This window comes from Falco naumanni, chromosome 16 (assembly GCF_017639655.2).
Source record: "Falco naumanni isolate bFalNau1 chromosome 16, bFalNau1.pat, whole genome shotgun sequence".
Taxonomy (NCBI): domain Eukaryota; kingdom Metazoa; phylum Chordata; class Aves; order Falconiformes; family Falconidae; genus Falco; species Falco naumanni.
The window spans coordinates 3,362,377-3,385,013 of NC_054069.1; the positions used below are offsets into that span (position 1 = coordinate 3,362,377).

A 22,637-nucleotide genomic window follows, 5' to 3' on the forward strand; every position below is an offset into this window, starting at 1 on the left:
GCCTGAGGAAAGTGCATTTATGCATGTAAATAAATAAAATTATATTTAAGCTTCTTCCCAGGCGCGCTGTGAGTGTGAATGTTTGCAAAGCTGTGAGATCCTTAGTTGAAAGGTGCTGTGAAAGTGCAAAGCATTATTAATATCCTTTACCTTACTTATAATAGAGTATGCATTCATTCTGGGGAATTTCTGGACATAAACCAGACAGCTGCAGAATGACATTTCTTGAAAGCATCTATGATTTATTTTCTGCTCTGTAATTCCATTTTGTATTGAACACACATTTGTCATAGGACTGTTGTTCCACTGGGCCTTTTAAGACTAAAACAGACTTGGGGACCCGATCCTTAGTTAGTATAAATTTGCCCCTAACTTCATTATAGCTCTTTGCTGATTTACACCAGAAGATGACCTCGATCCAAGTCTTTTAATTGACTTTCCATAGCGCAGCAAGTTTTGGTGTAAAATCCAAGTGGTTTTAATGACAGATAAGACCCTCTGTGTAACTAACTGTCTGGCTGGAGTTCTGTAGGATCTGTTTGAGCCACTGGGCGTCAGGTCCCGGGAACGATATTGTTTTTGCAGAAACTCGAGTCTCTGGATAGGTTCCCTGGCTCTGCCTTTTCCATTTTGTTTTAAACACGTTCAGCTTTAGAGTCTGGGTCTGGAAGCTGGGAGGGCTGGTGTGGTTCTTTCACGTTGCACGGATTTTTGTGAAAACAAAACAAAAATAGCTTAGTGGATTTGGCCTTTTTTTTTTTTTGAGAGGAAGAGAACGAGTTGGAAATTTGCAGTATTGTTTCAATACCAACAGTTAGCCTATATTGCTAACTATCATATTTAACCCTTCTTACCATTGCAAAGTCATGCTTGGAGCTAAGTCTCACCCTAACGATACAAGTATGGCGGCCCCTATATCTGCCCACACTTTACTCCATAATCCATAGTATAAAAGGGAAAACTGAAGCAAAGTGACTCATCTGAGGCACTCGAAACCTGGATTAAACCTGGGCTGAGACACAGGTGCACCATCCTTCCAAGGTGACATTTTACTTCCTAAAACCTATGCTACAAGGACACCCATTCAGACAGGTTTTGAATGTTAATTTTGATGAGACTTAGCCAGACTTATCTGGAGAACCAAGCCTTGATCCTCTAAAGTCCAAGCAGCTGTAGCAATACACACCTGGTCAGCACATCTGATTGTAATATTGCCACTTACTGGTTCAAAAAAAACCCTCAGGAGATGCATTTTACACTGTAAGCAAAGGAGGCTCCTACTCTGTGACAAAGTTTCCCCATCTGAAGGAGGATCATCTACCCAGATGATGGCCTATTTATTTACTCAAAACATGCTGATGCATCTGAATCAACCAAGATGCAGCAGTTGACTCATTTTGGTCAATTATCTGACCCAAAAGAATCAGAGAAAACTGAAAATTTTCAATAAGTTTGCTACTTTTTGGAAAGGAATTTTTTCCCCCGTGTAAAAGTAATTTTTTTTGTTGGAAAATTAATTGTTACCTTTCTTTTTAACAGGATCACCATGTAGGTGACATTGCCATTAAAATGATGTAATGGCATACAGTTTCTGATTGAGCTCACCAAAATGTACATTAGCAGCCCAATCAGTGGAAATTTTTGAGGCTTAGCCTTTCTCTTTCAATGCAGAACTCTGCTGGTTTTTTTCTCAAAATATTTTCCAAAACATTGCTGTAATAGCTCTAGTTGTAATACTTGTGAAGGACATCCCAGGGGAGAAATGAAAGTCAGAGACTGGCTGCAAAGAGGACATGGGAAAAGCCAGTGGTTACTTCGGACCTCATCTCTGCTCTCTTGATTTCAGTCACTGACAGAGCAGCAGCCCAAGCTCCGGGTGCACTCAGATGAAGTTAAGATTTGCCTGACAGCTTTCCAGCAAGGAAAATGCCACCCGTGCAAATTTACAACAATGAGAACTGCTGAGGACTGAGCTTGGGGATGAAGTTCCCTGGTGGCAGCAGCAGGCTGCAGCACAGTTTCTAGCCCTGCTGCTCCTTGCCCAGCCATGGGAGCAGGCACAAGATTCCCTTCTGGGCACAGCATGGCCGGAGCTATTGCCTCCATCTTCCAGAGATGTCCCGTCGCAATCTTTGTACCAGGCTGAAACCATAGCGGTTTGTTTTTCAGTCTGATCTATTTGCAGTGGGGTTTGTGGTTTCTAGTAAAAAAGGAAAAAACAAATAAGTAAAATAAAAATAAAAAGAGCAGATTACATGAGCTCTATTTTCCCCCATTCCCTGCTCTTCCCTCCTCCTCTTTCTCTCCCTCTCTTCCCTTCCCCTTCCCTCTCCCATCCCTTCTCTGTTTTCCTTTTCATGCCAATAACTAGAAGGCTGTAATTTCAAAGCTGCAGCGGCTTTCCCAGCGCTGGGAGGAATGTGCAAGTGCCTGGGATGTTTCCACAGGGAGCTGCAAAGCCCCGCTGTGCTGTGCAGCCCAACGGGGCTCCAGGCAGTGCTCACTCCTTTCCAGCAGCATGGTCAGAGAGGTATTTTGAATTTCGCTTGAGAGGAGGCTTTTTCCCCTTTCCGCCCTTGTTAAAATAGCTTCCTTATTCTGCATGGCAAGTCCTTGGCCCCCCTGGCTTTTAAAGTCACCATTTGTTTTCTGTGAAATAACAAAAAGGTTCACCTCATCCTCCTTTTCTGCCCATGGTCTTCTGTCATCTCGGGATAAGAGAAAGGGGGTCTCCTTTTGGCTGGGATGAGTCGCACATTAAACTCCATTGAGCGCAATGACTATACCTCATGATCAGAATGTGTCAGGCTTGAGTATTGCCCAAACAGCTAGTCCCAACCACTGTATTTACACCCTGTTGCTTTTGTGAGAGGGCCAAGGGAGCGTAGGTGATATGTGAGAGGAAAAATAATAGATCTGCAAGCCAGTCGGGACCAAGATATGAAGCTAGATTCTTGCAAGAGGGTTTTTTGGTTTTTTTTTTTTTTTTTGTGGGAAGAGTTGATTTCAACCCCTCTGTGCCTGTTGTCTTTTGTCATTAGATCCTTCCTATGATGCAGTCAGGAGAACAGGATGGGGCAGTAATATGAATTCTGGCCTCACCAAAAGTAAGTTGTCCCAATGGGAATCACAAATTCTGTGATGGAAGATCAAAACGAGACTGTGGGAGAAAACGGGCATGGCTGGCTTGTGTTATGAGCATCAGAAGGGCAGAAGATTGGGGACAGTCAGTAAGATAAGAGCTAGAATTATGTTATGAAAAGAAATAGCAAGTGACAGAAATATTTTTATTATTGAATCGTGTATTGAAAATGATAGCACGAACCTCTAATACTTCCAGGATTTGATTACGGGGCCAGGAGCAGATCCTCTGGACATGTCAGCCACCTGCTTGTAGTCTGCTGTAAGGTTTTTAGGCACAGATACAGACAGCTTGGGCAGATTCTGAGAATTTCATGCTACTTTTCAGAAAGTAAGATTCTACACAAAGTCCAGCAGGCAGATAGCATCCCTACTGTGTGAGCCCTACTCGTGCAACTGTTCTTGTTTCTTACTAGTTTTATAGTGTCCTTGAATTCCAAGTATACTCTGGGTGACATGTCATTAGAAATACCAATCCCCTGTCCCTAAAGGCTGTATTCCAGCTAACATAACCAGCTGATACTGAGCCACACTCTCCTCTGCTTCCACTGTTGGGGCTCATCCCTGTGCAGCAGTGCAAGATGGGCACATTTGACTCTCAACAAGATACTAGTGGATGCAAGTAAATGTGGCAGAACCTGGCTGTCAGATTGGACTTCCTTTGCTTTTCAGCTTTCTGAGCTACGCACACGCTAAATGTGAAGACTCTTTGAGTTACGATTTTCTGTTATGAGAAATGCTCTGAAGAGGAGGAACAGATGCTAACGTTGAAGTGATTTATAGAAACGGCAGTGATGTTTTCAACAAAATGTTTGATTTGATAAACCCAAAAGTTTTTGCATAAAAAGGTTGCTTTAAGAAAGAATTTGTATTTCCAATAAATATGGAAAGAAGTTCCAACATGGGAAAAGGTCAGCATTTATACATTTTAAAAAATCCCATTTTCTATTCAAAACGTGGATGTGAACTAGAGTGAAGGTTTAGTTGCGATAAAAGACAGAAAATTAATAAAGTATCTACATAATATTTTTCTTTCCTCATCTCCATACCTTCTTTGTACAGTGAGATTTTTAATTTCTAGTGAAATCTCTTAGTTTTGTGGTGCAAATTCAAAAATATCAGCTCTTAGGATTAGAAAACTTTTCCCATTGCAGCCACTCTTATTCCTGTTCAATGTGTCTTGTACTTGCCCTGTTCTGTTCATTCCTCCTCTTCTCTTCTAGTACATATAAGATCTTTCTGTGTCTTTACAGGCCCTCCTGTTGCAGGGACGCAAAATGTGAATAAGACAACAGAACAGCAACGGCCCCAGCCAGGTAATGGTTGATTTTGTTCCCACTGCATCTGCTAAGTCATTAGATTTGTACTAGATTGGGTGAATAAATGTGTCAAGCAGCACCAACCGTGGGCACAGGACAAACAGGCAGAGCCTTACAGGGAAGTCTTAGAATAATGAGTCAACTGTGACAGAGCAGTGACAGCAATTGGTCCAAACTGTTTCTATTTTACTGCATTGTCCTTCCCCATTCAAAAGGAACATCCTTGTTTCAGCTGAGTCACGTGCAGTGCCGAGCATCGGTTGCATCTCCTTTGAAGCATCACGACATGCCGTGTAATAGGTCGTGAAGCAGTTAGGGGCACGGAACCGTTTATGCTGCAGCGGTGCAGTGTCTGCTCGTTACCTCTTCACCTCTGCTGCAGCAACGTTCAATGGAAGTATCTCCAAACAGAATCGACAGGGCTTCTCCTGCGTCAAAGAAAACCAAATAAGAAAAGCAAACCCTGTTGGGCAGCAAGCAGTGGTGTTTCCTGCTAGTTTCCCAAGGGGCCTTTGAAAAGCTAAATACCACCTTCTCTGCTTTGCACAGCTGCTTTCTATCCCCTTTATTTTTTTAGGGGGTTGGTCCTTTTGGCATCAATTCAATCCACGAGCAAATGCTATAGATCCAAATCACCAAACCCAGAGAGAAGCAAAGGAGAAGTGTAGAGATTAGGGCCGAGGAGGCCCCACAAAAAGGGAAGGAATTCATTCCTAATAAATGCACTGTGGGGTTTTCAAGGAACACTCAGCTTCATTTGAGCCAGTGACCAAACTCCTTTTACTCTCCTTTCTCTAGTGCTCTGTTTGCTTCAGTAGGGGAGAGCTGGGTGAACATTTCATTGACCTCAGAGGGAAGCAAACTCAACTGCTAAGAAGTGAATTTGAAAATCTCATTTACAGTCCAGCTCTTTTTATTAGGAGGAATATATTTGCTCCTGATTCATTACTGTTCCACTGTCCCACACTTTTGCTTTTCATGTTTCATGTTTTCTAGTTGACACGTCAGCATAGGGTATGTCCAAAGAGATTATAGTCTTTGAAAGCAGGCAGGTCTGAAACCAATGCCAGAAACACTGTGCCATTTTGGATTCCATAAATAATGGGTGGTCGTTTGCTAAAATAAGAAATAAGGAACACATCAGGCCTGTTCCAGGCCCTAGGTGAAGAGGCAGTGAGAGTAAAGAAAGAAACTGAAAATTTGAACTGGTTTCCAGAATAAATAGTAATGAACTGTTGTTTCTTTTTAATGAAACTTTTTTTTAAATCGCTTTTGTTGGTGTTTGGTTGTTTTTTTTTTAAGATCCCTATCAGATCCTGGGGCCCACTAGTAGCCGTCTTGCCAATCCAGGTGAGTTCATCTTTAAATTTCAGACCACCATTGTCGAAGGGGTTAGCTTTCCCTGTGATCTACTGCTCCAGCCTGTACGGGATGTGTAGCTGTTGTCTTCTGCCAGTGGGGTAGGCTGTAAGAGCCGTTGACCTTAGTAGCTCTGCTCTTATGAGTGCTTTTGCATAAATCCTTGCAGAAAAGTGAGGAAAGTGGTACAACATTATCTCTGTCAAGACAAAATCACCATCTTGAATGTTCTTACCCCAAACCAGCGTTCCTTAAGAGGAGTTGTATGGGGAATTTAAATGCTGGTCCCTCAGATTTGCAGGACAGGTTAGTTTTTCACTGTCTGCTACAGATCAGCTGAATGGAAGGCACAAAACGTCTCTGAAAGTCACCACACCGTAACTGTCCCTAGCATGTCATCTGCAGAAAACAATCCTTGTCTTGGGAAGTAAAACCTGGAGTAAATCTTGCTTGAACTAAACAAACTTGTATACATTGAATGCTTGTAAGGTAACGTCCTCATAAGGCTCTTTACTACGAGTATAACTGTACCGAATAAAATAGGAGTCATCTAGTCTGGGGAACAAATAATCTTATGTAACTCGGATCAGCAACTGGAAAGAAAACTGTAGGTATCCAAAACAATATTCATGGTAAACAGTAAGCAGTTGAGAGCTGAAATATACTGTGTTAAGTATTCAGTGAAAAATTTTGCGGAACACTATGCTCGGAAAAAAAGCTGTTTATGAATAGCCCGAAGATTTTAAGGCCAAAGGCGACCATTATGAAATCTAATCTGACCTCAAACTCATGAACAGAACAAAGGGTTGACTAACTTGTTTGCTGGGAACAGTTTATCCATTCCTACGTAAGACTTTCTAAGGCTTGAAGGAGCAGTTCCCAGTAAAGATCGAGATAGTCCTTCTGTTTCCTGCCTTTGTCTTTGCTTTTAAGCAGGAAACACAATGTCATTTCCTTTCCTCTTTGGCTTGCTTCTCGCAGGGAGCGGGCAGATCCAACTGTGGCAGTTCCTTCTCGAGTTGCTGTCAGACAGTTCCAACGCCAGCTGTATCACATGGGAAGGGACCAATGGGGAATTCAAGATGACGGACCCTGATGAAGTGGCACGGCGCTGGGGAGAACGCAAAAGCAAGCCCAACATGAATTACGACAAGCTGAGCCGAGCCCTCCGATACTACTACGATAAGAACATTATGACCAAAGTGCATGGCAAAAGGTATGCCTACAAATTTGACTTTCATGGCATTGCCCAGGCTCTTCAGCCTCATCCCACTGAATCATCTATGTACAAGTATCCATCAGATCTCTCCTACATGCCGTCTTACCATGCCCATCAGCAGAAGGTGAACTTTGTACCCCCGCACCCTTCTTCTATGCCTGTCACATCGTCCAGTTTCTTTGGAGCAGCCTCACCTTATTGGACCTCCCCTGCAGGAAGCATTTATCCAAACCCCAATGTCCCTCGCCATCCCAATGCCCATGTATCACCACACTTGGGCAGCTATTACTAGATGCTTTTATCTTCAAGTGGCCTTTATCAATCTGGTTGGACTTTTTCTTTACTTCTGGGATTTTTGTGTTTTTTTGGGGGACCCTAATGGATAATTGTGGCCTTTCTGGGGAAGAATTAAAACTGGATATTGGTTATTACTGGATCAAACCTTTTACTTTTGTAACTTTGCCTCTTGTGTCTTGAACTGAGAGATGGATGCTTCTTTGGGCCAGTACTCTGCATTTTCTTTGGTTTTTAACGCTTATGTCCTCTGTAGGAATTGACTATGAAGATTGTTCACCATTACCTGGAATGATTATTAGCTTTTTGATGAGAGAAATTTTTAAGGATTCAAAGGCTGTTGACAAGACATAGATCCAACTGTGGGTCGTAGGAAAATATGACTACATGGGTTTTTTTCTCACTGTGGAGAGGGTGGGCAATTTGACCATTAAGTGGAGGACATTGGGCTGCAGGGGACCGCAACTGGAATCTTAGCTTTAAGGCAGATGAGGATTTTCACCCAACTGGAAATTAAATATATATATATTCATATATATATATATGTACATGTATATTTTAAGAAGTAAAGGGCATTGAAGGAACTTTTCTAGAGTGTACAACTTCAGTAGACTGTGTATTAACTCCAGAGACATCAGAAACCAGAACAAAAAGTAACCTAATGTCAAGCACAGACATTCCTTGAAAGCAAAAGTGAAGTAAACTAAATGACAGCAGGCCCCTGAGCTCTGCCAGAGCCTTAGGGATCGCTACACATACCGATTCGCGAACGCTGTGCGTTTGTCAGACCGTCATCCAAAGGGTCAACAAATCAGAAGGCAAATTACTGTATAAATTATGCAGAGTTATTTTTCCCTATATCTCACAGTTTTAAAAGAAAGATTAAATAAAACGAGTTGACCTCGGTCACAAATGCAGGTTTGTTTTTTACTATCAGCTCAGTTGTTTGTGGGTTGTTTTTGTTTTGTTTTGTTTTGTTTTTAATGTAATTTGTACATCTTTTCAATCTGTACATTTGGGCTTTGTACTTTTTGCTAAAAAAAAAATAATAAAAAATAAGACATGAGTAATGTATCTGTCGGAGATAGCCTTGGTCCTGCAATTGGATCCATAATTGACCCCCAAAGTAGCCAGACACCTTCCAGATTTCCCTGGGTTTGTCTAGAGTAGTGTTTTCTTGTATTACTCTGCCATAGTAGTCTGCAAATTAACTCCACTTAGCTAACATGTTTGCATTGAAGCTGATTGAAAACATGCACCAGCATTTTAAAGGAAATATTTAACTATTTTGTTATATTTATCACCAAAATCTTGAACTTTGGAAAGATCTTAACCACTTCATAGCTAAAATTATCAACTACTTCTTGCAATATCTTTGCGAAAATTTTCGCTAGGCGTTTTCATTGAAATTCTAAACATCCAAAAATTCTCAGCCTTCTCTGATTTTGCACATGTTAATTTGATGATCCACAAATGGTGGTTTGGTGCCATAAACAGAAGGGTAAAACACAAGCATTTGTGTTTTAGAACAGATGTCTGTGTGTGTGTGTGTGAGAGACTTACATGTACAAGCTATTAGCTAACTTGTATTAACCGGCAACCAATTAACAGGATCACAAATATCTAGTCTAGACATAACCTCTGGGACTCTGCGTGGGTGCAAGATTTGGTCCATGTGCATCTGATTGCAGGATGAGCGCCTGAAACCAGAACATTATAGTCTGCTCATAACTTTAAACAGAAGCACTGATGCCATTATTTAACAAAATGGAGAAATAAGATCAAGCTAACCAGTTTAGGTCTTAGTGCTTTCGGGATGTTTATAAGTAATGTTACTGCAATAATCGCAAAATTTAAGTATGAAGAAATTACCCATGGAAGTGGGGCTTTTGCTACTATATATATGCAATGTACTTTTTGGATATTAAAATATATATAATTTTGCAAGCTATCTTGGTTTTTTAAAAAATGTATTAAGTGTTACAATGAAACTGTTGTAAGAAGAGGATGATGTAAAAAGATGTGACAAAATAAATGGTGGTTTTCTTCTCTAAGGCATCATATTGTCCCACTCTCTCCCTCCCCTCTCATACCTTCATGAACTTTGCCTCTAAATTTGATTTAGCTAAAAAGGAAAACAAAGCAGCTCCATAGTAGTGGCAATCAATCCTTATCACTACAAAACAATATCAACCTCTTATTCCAGAAAATTTCTGTCTCTGGAGCCAGTATTTATCAAACCCAATTTAGTTATTGAAGTGTCTAAATCAGAAACCTAGGCTCCATCTTTTGTCCATGGAAAGAGAGAGAGAGAGAGAGAAAGTGGCAGAGCAGTCAGAGCTGGAGGAGGTGATGTGTCCCGCCTGAGGCCGGTGGCAGAGCTGGGAGCAGACCCTGGCCGGGTGCCCCGGTGATGGGCTCGCAGCACTGTGCCGAGTGCCAGGACACACAGCCTCCCCGCAAGAGCCATGACTGACCTAACAGTCATCTCGGTCCGTTTGCTCTTCGGGGTGCTCAAGGAGTCTGACAGAATGTATATGTACAATGCTGTATGTATTACCAGCCTGCTTGCCTGCTCATGTTTCTCACCTATCCCCATACCCCAGGGAAAGCCAGTGCTCCAAAGCATTCCTGAGACGGAGTAAGAGGCTGCAAAAACAAGCACTGCCAAGGAATCTTCTGACTGTGTATAAAGGTCAGGCAAAGGCACTTCCTGTATTTTTGCAGACACACGGTGGTCCTGAGAGATAGCTTGATATTTCTGCCGATTTGATAAACCCTTAGAAATACATAACTGCACAAGTACACCATTTCCTTCCTCCGCGCACAACCGTTTGTTGCTAAGGTTCTGGTACAATAGCTTCCACTGGCTTGATTAGCGAGCCTGCGCTCTGAAAAAGAGCGATGTTAGTGTGTTCAACCACCGCAGAGCTGTTCCTTTTGTGTATTTAACCGCACTCACTCAATTTAGTCATAAGAGTGAGTGTTTTGTTGCTTATGTCTATTGTTTTTCACTTTAGCATTATCCAGATTCATTCTGGCTATGCATTATCAATAGAAATATCAAGTATTTTCTTTTAATACAGTGTGCCTGCCCGGTTGCCAGTAATAGGAAAATCTGAAGGCTGAGATTGCACAAAAACATCTAAAGGCAGAATATGAAGGTTGTCAGAGTGCAAAGATGTCTTTGATAGCAAAATTTGACCAGCAGGATCCTTGATGAAAAAAAGACTTTGGAAAACAACCAACAATTTAAGAAGCATCTGTTTCTGGCTGTCCAACTTGCAACATCTCAGAGGAGCCCAGACTGAGATGGAAGGTGATCAGCGGCATCCACAGCTCAGGTCCTTTCTGCCTCCTTTTGTCCTTCTCTTCAGGGTACTTGCTGATATCAACCTTTGCTAGTCTGTGCTAATATTTAGCTTTAGATAGAGTTTGCTGCCCACTGCAGGCTGCATTTCTGTGGAATAAAGAGATCTCATAACAGTATGCCAGGCACCTCAGACTGGTGAGGGACTTTGCAGGCACCTTTAGCCTTTTCATAAGATCTTAATAATGTACAGTCCTCGGGTAAAGAACAAGTAATAACATACAAATCGGAGTAGCCCATTTGTAACCCCCAATATCAGCCTAACTTTGTCATGTTGGAAGCTCTAGGGGTGATAACTGGGGGATTTCCAGCTTCTGGGACATACTGCAAGAAAATAAACAAGGAACTTGACAGTACTAATGCTACTTTTTGCTTTTCCCAGGAGGACAAGGCAGATGAGATTCAAGTATTTCAGGCTTTAATCAGAAAGTTTACCAAACAGATGGTTGGGATTACATGGTCGTGAGCTGTGAGTCAACAGGGATAGCAGAACATCTTCTCTGCTGCGATGTTCAGAATTCAGACCTCATCAGGAAACCCAACTCCCATTGAAATCAGTGGTAATTTAGCTATTTATTTCTAGCGATCTAGTATTCACCCAGTACTTCTGTTCTACTCCCTAACTCCAAAAACACTGAATGGGTTCTAGCTTAAATACGCCGAACTAGAATATTGCAACTTGTATATTAAGTAGAATCAGAGTTCCAGCTCCTTTAGCTGGGACCTTTGTGATGTTTTTCCCTATTTGAGATGTTCCTGCCTCAGTCTCTGTCTGTCAGAGAGGGGGAGAACAAGAAGATATTCTTGCTGCTTAACTACAGACAACAGGTTTAGAACCTGCTTTTAACCATATTTTGAAGAGGGCTTTTTATCCCCACTACGGCTTAAAGCCTAGAGGATGGAGCTCCCAACTTAAACACTCCTTAGGTGCCTTAAATGAGGAGATGCCAAATCCTTCTAGTGTCAAGCATCTGAGATTACTCCTGTCTATAATCCTCGCATGCCAGAACCCATCCTCTGTGTACACAAGTGGCTTACTGCTTTCATATACCTAAGACTTGTATTTCAACCCTGAGGATGATTTTCCAAACAACTCCAGATTTCCAACACGCACCTAATACTATTGCAAGGGAGAGGGATTTCCCCGTGCTGAGCCCTTCCCGTTAGTAAAGAGAAGGAAGTATTTCTCATACCACTGCCCAACAAGCATGCTCCAGTCCAACGAGACGTTAAATACGTGGGAAATTTGCCGTAGGTTCTGTTGGTGTGAATATTTGATGTGAAGCTGGACTTGTCTGGCAATATTTCATACTCATTCTTACCGTCCACAATGACAGTAAATGACCATGCCTGGAGTTTTGAATTAAGAGCACTGATGAACCCAGCTGCTGTTTCCCACCCCTACTATCAAGAAAAGAGCCATTGGTCTGTAAATTCTGGGTTAAAGGAGCCAGCTTTACTTTATTATACTATTCCAATAATAGATTTTTTTTTACAGGCTGCTTTGCTGTGCTGATACAGTATTTTTAATGACCTCTGTGAAATTAGTTTGTTAGACTTCAGCCCACTTCCTAACAAACTGGGTTCTCCCACATCAAACTGAGTGTTGCTGCATTTGGTGTTAATTAGAGCTGTAGTCTAGAGGCATGTCGGGGGCTGGGGTTTATAAATTCACTTCAAAGACCCTATTTGTATACTTTTGCACAATACCTAGCGAAACATATATATTATGATTTTCATCTGTAAAAGCAAAACTCATTGCAAATAAAGCTCAAGAGTTTGCTATTGTATTAGAAAAGAATTAAGAGACCTCTGACTAAGGTCATGGACAGAATGACATGTAACATGTACTTGAGCTTGTGTGTTACGATTTTTTCATCTACGGATGCAGAAATCCCTGCATGCAAAGCTCAGATGCTTCCATTTTATCAGAGGAGAGTTAGGGATCCTTGGCAAAATTCAGGTCTTCAGGCTCCAAGAGTAGCAAACAGACCCTGAACCCAAGCCCACTAAAAAAAAAAAAAAAAAGAAGAAAGAAAAGCCGTTTGGAGGCCAGCGCCGCCAGGTCCCCCCATCAGCGGTGCAGCCGGGCGGTGGGGAGGGAGCGGGGCTCGCTGCGGGCAGGTGTGGTACTGGTGGCCCGCACTGGTTGCAGCTGGGCAACCACCTCGGCCGGCATAAAGAGCTGCAGCAAAGAAGCAGGGAGGGCGTGGGGCAGGGAGGACCTGGCTGCTCCTCGCCTAGGAGCAGGCGGCAAGGGGTGAAGATCCCGATTTCTTGTTTTTAAGCTGCAGTTGCTACAGGAGGAGGCACGGCCCAGGGTCTGCGGCGGTTTGATGCGCAGCGATCTCAGCACAAGACCTTGCTTCTTCCTTTCCAGGAACTGCTGCAAACTTGTTGTTTGCTTTGGCTCTTCCTTTACTTTCTGCCTCCCGGAGCTGTAAAGTCTGCTGCTGGATCTCCTTCACCTCCCCGGCGAACGGGTCTCCCTGCAGCAGCCCACGGGTGGGGGTGCGCCCCTCCGGCCCCCGCGGGAGCGCGAGGTGGGTTCGCCACGCGTGTCCCTGCTGCTGCTGCGGGCAGGTGGCACCCACAGCAGCCTGACCCCCCCCATTTAGGCTTTACGCCCCCCTCAAGCGAATACACCGCAGCGTGAAGTTAAAACGATTGAGAGTTTTTCTCTTTCTGTTGAGGGTCGGTGTTGCTGGGGGGGGGGGGCGTTGTTGAGCCTTTCCCTAAATCTCCGTGGCTGGAAGCACGGGGCTGCTGGAGCCGCCCGGCAGCCCCCCCTCCCCTCCCCCGCGGCGGGGCCGCCGGCTCCTCGGGCACGGGGGTCCCGGCACCCCCGACCGTGCTGTCGCCCCCGAGGCGCACCTGCCGCGGGGTTCCCGGCCCCCGCCGCCCCCAGCACCGTGCCTGGGGGGGCTGGTCCCTTCGGGGGTCCCTCCCCCGAGCCGAGGGGGTCCCGCCCCGGCCGCCACCCGCGGTGGTTCTGCGGCGTGGGGCGCGTTGGATGCGCTGGGCCTGTGTGGAAACCGCACAAGGCGGGGGGGGGGGGGGGGGGCTGCGGGGCTGCCCCCGCGGTGTTCGGAGGCAGCCCCGTGGGGATTACCGGGCTAAGCATCCTCTGGTGGTGGTCGCCAAGCTCCTGGCACGGGAGCACAAAGGGACGTAGTTTGGGCTCCTCGATGCTATGGAGCGATATAAGGGCTTTACAAACACCGCTGCGGTGGCTCCTTTGCGTGCCTTTCTGCAGGCTCTGCAATGTGCCAGGAACGTTCCCAGGCCAGGGGGGGGGCTCAGCAGACCAGGCGCTTTTGGCCGCTGTTGCGAAACTAACGCGGAGCTGGAAGTCAAAGCTTTCCCGAGGTGGCCCGTGGTGTTGCTTTTTTAACAGCTTGGGGAAACTGAGGCTCAAAGCAGGGAGCAGTGACTTGCCTGAAGTTACAGTACAGGAATAAGGAACTGCCTAGCAGTTCCTTGCCTGAGGAATATAGGTCTCCCCAGACCCAGCCTCACTGTTACACCCCCCCACACACACACTGCAGACTGTTAAGGGCGCTTTTAGATGCCACTGCAGACACGATGTTTACGGCCCCCAGCCCTCCACTTACACATCACCTCTGAATTCATTGCAGTGAATTAAGTCTCCCGACACTTCTGTGAAGTGGCTAAATATATCCAGCTCGCAGAGGCTCATGCCAAAACCAAGTCACTAAATGTATTAAACTTTGTGTAATAAAATAAGGAACAGTCCCAATAAATTCTTGCTTTGCTCTTTCAAGATTGCCACGGTTCGCGCTGTGAAGCTTGCTGCGCTGCCAATGCGAAGTTCAGGGTTGCTGCTTACGCGGAGGCCGGAGCGGTTGATCTGGAGGTAAGGGATGCCATCCAGCGGCAGCAAGGCAGAAGGCAGGTAGGGGATCGCTCGATCTCTCTGCGATCTCTCTGAGATCCTAGCCTGCCTCTGTGGTGGGTTGGCGTAACCAGAATAACGCGGTAACTTTTGTCTCTGAAGAGCTCGCTTGGGATGTGGTCACCCCGGAGAGCAAGGGCTTCAATTCTTTCCACGCTTAAATCTGGCTAGAGGCATGCAAATCGAGACACCAAGTGAAATTGCCTCATTTCCAGCCTCCCCTTCCTTGTCGATCTCCCTGAAACAGGGAGAATTTATGGCCCTCTTGCGCAGCAGTGTGTTTGTTAAAGTCATAAGCTTTCCCCAGGCAGATGCTTCCACCACAGGAATGTCAACTTGGCCTCAGGAAACAAATATTGTGTATTCTAGCAGCACGGAGAGAGGGCTTTAGCTTCCCTCACGCTTGTTGCAGTGGCGTCATCACAGGGTTATGTTTTTAGGGCTGCTGGTGGTGGTGTCATGGAGGTTCTCCAGGCTGCAGCAAGAAGCTGTAGGCACAGATTCACCAAGGGGTTTAGGAACTTGCTCAGCTTCCCCTGCCCCTGCCGCAGCGGGGACTCTGCTCACATTCCTTGTGTTGTGCTGTGGTTTCTCCCTGCTTGTGTGGGGAACAGGAACCGGGCCAGCACCATGACAGTTCAAGGCGGGGGCGAATTGAAGGGGGCAAAATAAAAGGGAAGTCTAACCACATCAGTTTGCTGCCTGGGGAGAGAGAAGAGGATGTGACACCTCAGCTGCTCTCACTTTGTGTTAGGGCTTTGCACACTGCTGACTTGTTTATGGGTGAGTAGTTGAGTTTACAAGGGAATGTGTACACGCAGAAGTTATTCAAGCAGTTGCTGTGAGCTAGTTAGCAGTGGTCTGCCGCATTCCAACAACACAAGTCAGTATGAGTATCTAAACAGTTTGCCAGGGTTAGGTTTTTTTCTTACTGTTATTTAGGGGTCTCTTTTCACCCGTTACTACCAAAGAGTGTGTGGAGAACAGCTAACTAGCACATGTCAGTTTACTAAAAGCAGTTATTTTAATTCATGGCCCTTTCTCCAGCAGTCAGCAGGATGCCTTATTCATTTGCCAGCAGGAGGGTAAATCTATTTCAAAATGATTGAAATATTATGCACAGCTTGAACGAATGTTTAAAATAAATACAGTAGAAGAAACATGTTGTTTGTGAAATGAGAGGATAAATTAAGTTTAGTGCAGACACATTATTCCCAAGCCTAGCTGGCTGGCGAACACTTTCACAGCTAAGTCCTTTAGGCCTTCATTCAGCAATAAGTACATGGTCTGATTTCTTGTCCTGAAGAGACATGGCTTTCTCTTCAGTCCTTTGCTTTATGTTGACTGGGCTGTTGGTCTCCACAGCATGTTCCACTTTGTGGAGGGGACTACTTGTTGTTGTGACAGTATGGGCAGCCTGCAGGCTGGATGGACAGGGAAGGAGAAGAGAATCATAAGGCTTGAGTGGAGTTATATGGGGATGTAAAAATGAAACGATGTCACGGGTAAAGAAACCAGTCTCGTTTTCCAGTATCAGGTCTGTGGTTCCCTCCAGTCACTTCTGCTCAGCAAGATTAAATTTATTTTCATCCTTTTAACTGAACTTTCTTTTAATGGCAGTAGGGGTGACAGCCCCCAAAATAGATTTCCTATGGAGTCTGTCCTGAGTGGCACAGTGTGCAGCGTGTCTCCCGATAACCCTTTTTCCCTGCCCTGGGCCTTTATCTCTCTGGTGACAAACAGCCCTCTCTGGACAGAAAGAGGAAATTCCACTCATTGTTCTCCTGCTGCTGGGCTCTGACTACAGTGCTCTATCGCCTGCTTGCTGCATGGCTGGCAGGCACTTCCTGAAGTGACAATCAGCAGGGGAGGAGGGTTTCAGTCTGAGATTCCCATTTAGGTCCCAGTATGATCCCCCTCTAAGCTTGATAGCTCAGCCATGGCCCTGTCAACTTTGGATATGTCCCTCTCGTATCTTCTTTGCTTGTGGAGTAGCCAGTCCCCACGCTGTAGCGCCAAAACATGCAAAAGAACAGTCACCCTTCACTTGGTGCAGGCAGCACAGCTCGCTTTTAGAGGCAGGTGTAACTGCCAGCATAGTGTGAACAACAGGTGATCATCCTTGCAGTGAGGTCCAGTATCTTCTCTTTGAGTTGTGGTAGTGCTTACTACTTCTAGGCATGGAATAACACCTCCTCACACTTGTGCTGCAGAGGCGTAAGGTAAATAGTTAAAAAGCTGTGTCATGAAGCACCTGGAGGTTTAGGATTTTGAGATGGCTTTCCAAGAGCAGTGCCTGAAAGTGTGTTGTTTAGGGGCCCTTTAAACTTTAGAGGATATACATCACCTCTTGGACAGACACTGAAGTATCCCAAACCGCCTTAAAGAAAAGAAAAAGATTAAAGCTTAAAGATTAAAAAAAAAAAAAAGGAATTTTTCCAGTCTCCTCATTGCATAGCTGGGTTTGACCTTTTAAATGGATTTCCTATTGACCTGCTTTTTTTGTACAGTGAAGACGATCTTTCTACTTCTATTGTGTATTTAGTTCATCTCTTCTCCCAGGAGTAAGAAGTATAACTTGTAAGCTTAAAATACAGACAGTGCTGCTTTCTAGGGAAATTACACACAGGGCAACTGTACAGGAAGCCTATAAAGGAAATGTAGCAGCAACTATGAAAGGAAGGACTGAGCAGCAGAGTAGCCTTTTGGTTCAGACAAGCCTGGGACTCTTGAGCCTTCATTTCACTTCCCTACTCCCTCCTAGATTTCTGTGGATGGCCACTAATCACTCGCTGTTGGTGCTTTGGTGTGCCGTTCAGCGCCGGGGACAAAACAACTGTCCTCCCAAGCAGACAATTTGTGATGCTCTAGTGGCTTGAGAGGATCAGATGCTCTGGTGATTGGGACCATAAAAATATTTTTACAGTTGGCAATTTTAATTTGTCAAGGTTGCAGAAATAGTACACTTGAAATATTGGGTAATATCTGTGAATTACCGTGAAGGTTTCGGCTGGCGGTTCTAGCGTTCCACGGTTCTGGCCATCGTTCAGCCATTTTTACTAATACTGATGTGTGATCAGAACAGAACTTTCTGTGCTGACCTTTCCAACTAGAAGTGAAGAAGGGTGTAACAGTGGTGCACTGAAGGGAGGAAAAGATTGAGGCAGTTGAGAATTGGCTTTTAAAGTGCTTTAGTGACATAATTGTTCATAACATTGTTCTCTGTACAGTGTAAGTACTTTATGTCCCGTGTTACAGATGGCAAATCTGAGATACATACTAAAGTGATTTGTTCTGAACCAGCGAAGGGGTTGGTACTACACTGGGACTGAGACCTGAACATTCTTGGTTCCCAGAGTTTGGTTTCCATACTCAAACTATGTTCATTTGCAAAATAACATTGTTTTTCATCATTTGACCAGCTTAATTCTACTCTTCTTTTAAAACCAGTCCAGCAGCTTTTAAAAAGATGCTTCCATTTTGCCACAGTGTTGAAAATAGATGAGCTGAATTACACCACTAGGAAGAGTTCCAAAAAACTTCTCTCTTTGGACTGCCACTTGAACTCTCAGCAAAAGAACTGTTTGGGAGGAAAAAAGGCTGCGAGGAAGCAGAAAGTCACCAAAAAATTATTGAAGCTTCTTGTTGCATTTGAAACTTAAATGACAACAATCATACCTGGAAAATGTCCACCACTACTCAGCTACCACTGAGCAGAACTTGTTTCCTGTAGGGATGCACATTTTGCTGGGGTGAGATGAACGGTTTGGAACTAAATTTCAAGCCCACTGTTGGTGGGAGGCTCCTGTGCTGTGTTTTTAATTTAACAAGACCTTCATGCTTTAAAGGAAAAGGTAATATGTGTTTGTGTTGTGGATTTTTTTGAAGGATACATCTAGAGCTGGGAATTTCCTCTCTTCTCCCAGTGGATTGCTTTTCTGCCCAGTGTGAAGCAATCAGTTTGTTCTTCATCTCCCCACTGTGGCTTACCTTTCTGGACAGTTGTCTTCAGATGTTCCCTCATTTCACAGGTAGCCAGCTCCTGGGGAAGTGGAAAGAAGAGTATCTGAAGGGTGAGACAGTTAGGAATAAGCTGCAAAATTCCTCTTCTCCCATAGTGGGGGTCTGCTTCTCCTTGTTTTTTCACTTTCCATTTCCATTCGGCTATTTTTCCCTGAAAGGAATCAAAGGCTTTCACAGGTTAAAGACATATTTTACAGAGTTCTAGATGCAGCAGGATGGCCCAAGCTTTGTCTTGTCTAGCTTCCTAAGCATGTACCATCCCTTAATGCTCCATTTCTGTAGATATACCGGCTCAAAGAAAGAAGGAATTGTTTCAAAGTGTTCAAAAGTGCTCAAGTGTTCCAGAGCCAGAGAGTCTGCTTTCAGAGGCGACTTTGGCAACCAGCAATCAGAAATGTACGTTTTTGGGGTTTTTTTTTACATTTTTGGCTCCTAAGTCCCTCAGGTTTCTTTAGCTTTGCCTTCTGTCTCCCCTTTTCGTGTTCTTACTGCAACAGCTGTGTACCTTTAACATATCCAAAAGCTCCTCTCCATCTTTTCAGGCTTTTTAACAGACTTGCACGCCTCTGGGAATTTAAGTGAGTTGGACATTCCAACGTAGCAGCTTCATAAAATGTCCCATAGGTATAAAAATATAAATTCTATGAAATATATATAGTGGAGTTAAATAGTGTTCTGGAGATCACCGGTATTCTGTTCCTCTTTGATTCGAGGCTTTTGAGAAGAGAAATGCTGTTTTAGAGTAAAACCAAACTCGTTTCTTTTTTGTTTTACTAAGTTATTAATCCTCTCAAGATTGAATTCATTATGAAAAAAGATTCAGTCCCATGTATATTTGGAACTACATTTTTGTGTCACTGGTTTCACTAACTTCTGACAAGACAAACCCAGGGTTGTCATAACCTTTCTTCTCTTTGGCTTTAGTTTCTTTCTCATTGTAGAGACAGAAGGCACAGTGGGGAGTCTCCACAGCCACTGTCTTGCTGAAGTTCTGGAAGTCCACTCTGTATTTCCCTTCTTTGGTCTTGGACACAATGGGAGCAAAGCGATAACCCCAGAGCACCTCTTCTGGGATGTAGGATGTCCTCACTTGACAGGTAGCGCTAGTGGCTTCAACAGTGCCATCTAAAAACACCACCAGTTCAAAATCTTGCTGCAGAATGGTTTCTGCTGCCATGTGGAAGAACGGGCTGTTCTTATCTATGATATGATAAATAGTTAGTGGGGAAATGAAAAAGAGATTCTCGTTGCCAGCATCAACTACAAATTCTATGTTGACCTGGTCCAAAATGATTGTCTCTCCTTCTGGGGTGATGGTGGTCTTCAGCAGTTTTCCGTAGATGTGACTCCCGATCAGCAGACTCTTCCTGAGGTTTGCCACCCGAATAAGGAGGCAGAGCTTCCCACCACGTTTGCTGATGACAGCATTCTTGCTGAAGGTGATGGTCTTAGCCCGGTTTTTGGACCTCGATATCTTGGCCAAGATGGCACCACACATAAAAGAATTGATGATTACTCCTAGGATGGACTGGAAGATGAGCAGGAAAATGGCAGTGGCACATTGTTCTGTGACACATCTGAAGCCATAACCGATGGTGACCTGGGTCTCCAAGGAGAACAGGAAAGCTGAAGTCAGGCCATTGATATTCTCAACACAGGGGGTGTGATTTATGGAAGGATTGAATTCTGGAAGATCTTTGTGTATGTATGCCACGACATACCAGAGGAGACCAAATAGAAACCAGCTGCCCAGAAACGCTGAAATGAAGATAGTCATTTTGTATCTCCATCTGAGATCCAGGATAGTTGTCCATATATCAATCAAAAAGACAAACCTTGACTGTTCTACATTGCCAAACTCTATGTTACACCTTCCATCTTTAGAGACAAGCCTTGCTCTTCGCCGGCTGCGTTCTCTGATGTGGCTGGTAAAGCGTTTCCGGAGGTAGTTGAACATTCCCTCTGCTGACAGTGTTCTGGAGAGTAAGAAATAATAAACGTTATAGGTAATGCAGGTTTTGTTTATAGCTGCAGGCAGGCAGTAGGTTCTGATGAAATCTCAAGACACTTGTTTAGGAAAAAGTTATATAATTTGCATATTTTCCCTCAGCTGGTGGGGAAAAGTTCCAGCAAGTATATGAGGAAACTAACAGTTTCTTGCCTTAGGAGCATTCCAGCAAAAAAACAATCATTTTGGCTTGCTCAGTAAACTTTGAATCAGTCAGCTGTTAATGTTGTCCTCCGCTTAGCTGAATAAGTCGAGGCATGGAGAAGCAGGTAACTTCATCGTGGACATATGGTGGGAAAAGTGGTGGGGAGTGGCTGGGGTTTGAGCAGATCTTTCTGCCATTTAGATGATGAAGTGGGGCCTGTCTATGCAAACGTGTGTGTGCATCGGCATTAGGATACCCTGGATGTGATTGGGATAGTGAATTTTGGAAGAAATGAGAAGATGTGGAAGGCATAATTAAGCCAGATATGCAGTTATTTTTAGCATAGTTATAGGCTGGGTTTGAAGGTGTGGATTTTAAACTCTGGCATCAGAAAAGCATCTCAAATAGAACTTATAGGTGAGAATAAAAGAAAAGATTACACTTCAGCAGCAGCAGAATATGGGTGTTTACTCGCCACAAAGGTAATGCTAAGACTAAAAAATCAGATTCAGAAATTCATTATTAAGGGGAAGTGTAGCTCTGCATCTGCATTAATTTTGTCCTTTATGATTGACCATGTTAGTGAGACCCAGGGAATAAGACTCATTGATGGAGAAAATTCTACAGATGTGTTCAGACTGGAATTTGGATCAACCTACATTTGGAAAATTCCCATTTTTGGAGTTATTCAGACATGCAGACGTGGGGAGAGGATGATCTACTGTAGAGTCAGAGACTGCCTGCTATGTTCGCTGACAGATCTAGGGTCTGATTTTGACCCCAAACTTAGGAGTGTTCTTAGAAATAATTGATTTCAGAGTTGATCACCCTTCAAGCATAAAATGTGTTTCGCTGCCAGAGAGAATGTGTTAGATTAGTGCACAGTGCTAACCTGCTCTGGAAGTGTACCCATGTGTGCCTATTTATTTAGCCTTCATTAAGCAAAATTATTCTCATGTAGCCAAATTTAACTGTGTACTGTAATCACATTTCTTGGGGGCAAAATGCTACTGCTTAAAAACAGCTGAAATAAATTAAGAATTTGAGGGGAAAACATTCTCACTGCTGACTTGCACAAAGGATGTTCTGAATTTACTGTGTCTCTAAGGACGTGGCGTCCCAGCCGCACAGAATCCTGAATGTTTTAGGGAATGCAGCTGCTGTGGGTGATGTTTTCTTTTGAAGGACCTGGGCTTGAAGGGTGCACCTCGGATCAGGAGACTCTGGGGGCTTTGTAACTGTTGGCTACTGTTTACTGCTGCATTGCTCTTCCCAATAGAAGGCAACACTAAAACAACCGTTGGGAATGATCTTTTTTTTTTTTTTTTTTTTTTTTAATAAGCAAGCTAAAGATGCTACAACACTTACCTGAAACTCTGCATCATATGAAACTCTGCATCATATCACTGTCCTACCCAGGCTTTCTTTTTCAGCTAGGAGCAAAATGCTTAGGCTTAAACTTTTGTCATTTAGACGGCCCAAATGTTGCTTCATTTCAGGGGTTAATAACGTGCTTAAACACCTGTAGCAAGAGTTTAGCTCCCTTAAACCCTAATTTCATCTATCGAAAATGGGGATAATCCATAGGCATGTAATGGATTAGATATACTGATGTGAGTTAGCGTGAAATTCGTCTCCTGTAACTTCAGCCATTTAAATGTTAGATAATTGCCTATGCTAGTTGTACAGCTGACTCCTAATTGGCAGTAAGGGAAGCATATGCACCTCTGAGGGTCCCCTTGTCTTGTCATCACAGTTGTTTTATGCAGGAAAGAAATGCTGTTTGGCGACGTCTCTTTCCTTTGCTCTATAGGCGTCTAGATTAACTTAGAGAAGCTGCCTA

The 22,637-nt window shown here is 43.9% G+C and overlaps 3 protein-coding genes across 8 annotated transcripts in view; 2 read left to right on the forward strand and 1 right to left on the reverse strand.

Moving 5' to 3' along the window:
- FLI1 (Fli-1 proto-oncogene, ETS transcription factor) overlaps positions 1–9,386 on the forward strand; it is an 89,337-nt gene extending 79,951 nt beyond the window's left edge. For 3 of the 5 annotated variants that reach the window (XM_040615930.1, XM_040615931.1, XM_040615932.1), the window contains 4 exons: positions 3,042–3,107; positions 4,395–4,457; positions 5,763–5,810; positions 6,801–9,386. In XM_040615930.1, coding sequence (XP_040471864.1) covers positions 3,042–3,107; positions 4,395–4,457; positions 5,763–5,810; positions 6,801–7,330 — 707 coding nt within the window. In that variant the 3' untranslated portion in view covers positions 7,331–9,386. The remainder of the gene's footprint in view (positions 1–3,041; positions 3,108–4,394; positions 4,458–5,762; positions 5,811–6,800) is intronic. The other 2 variants (XM_040615933.1, XM_040615934.1) reach the window with 1 other exon arrangement.
- A 95-nt stretch (positions 9,387–9,481) lies between these two features.
- The window catches only part of KCNJ5 (potassium inwardly rectifying channel subfamily J member 5), a 66,273-nt gene continuing 53,117 nt past the window's right edge, over positions 9,482–22,637 (forward strand). For both annotated transcript variants that reach the window (XM_040615935.1, XM_040615938.1), the window contains exons 1-4: positions 9,482–10,710; positions 11,085–11,262; positions 13,083–13,245; positions 14,488–14,579. The gene's annotated coding sequence lies outside the window, so the exon portion shown is untranslated. The remainder of the gene's footprint in view (positions 10,711–11,084; positions 11,263–13,082; positions 13,246–14,487; positions 14,580–22,637) is intronic.
- Positions 19,483–20,693, reverse strand: KCNJ1 (potassium inwardly rectifying channel subfamily J member 1). Its single transcript, XM_040615939.1, has one exon. It carries the CDS (start codon positions 20,596–20,598, stop codon positions 19,483–19,485), a length of 1,116 nt encoding a protein of 371 aa, XP_040471873.1. The 5' UTR covers positions 20,599–20,693.

What these genes read in the sequence shown, in the direction of transcription:
- KCNJ1 (XM_040615939.1), bottom strand. Translation starts at nt 20,598, where the DNA reads ATGTTCAACTACCTCCGGAAACGCTTTACCAGCCACATCAGAGAACGC.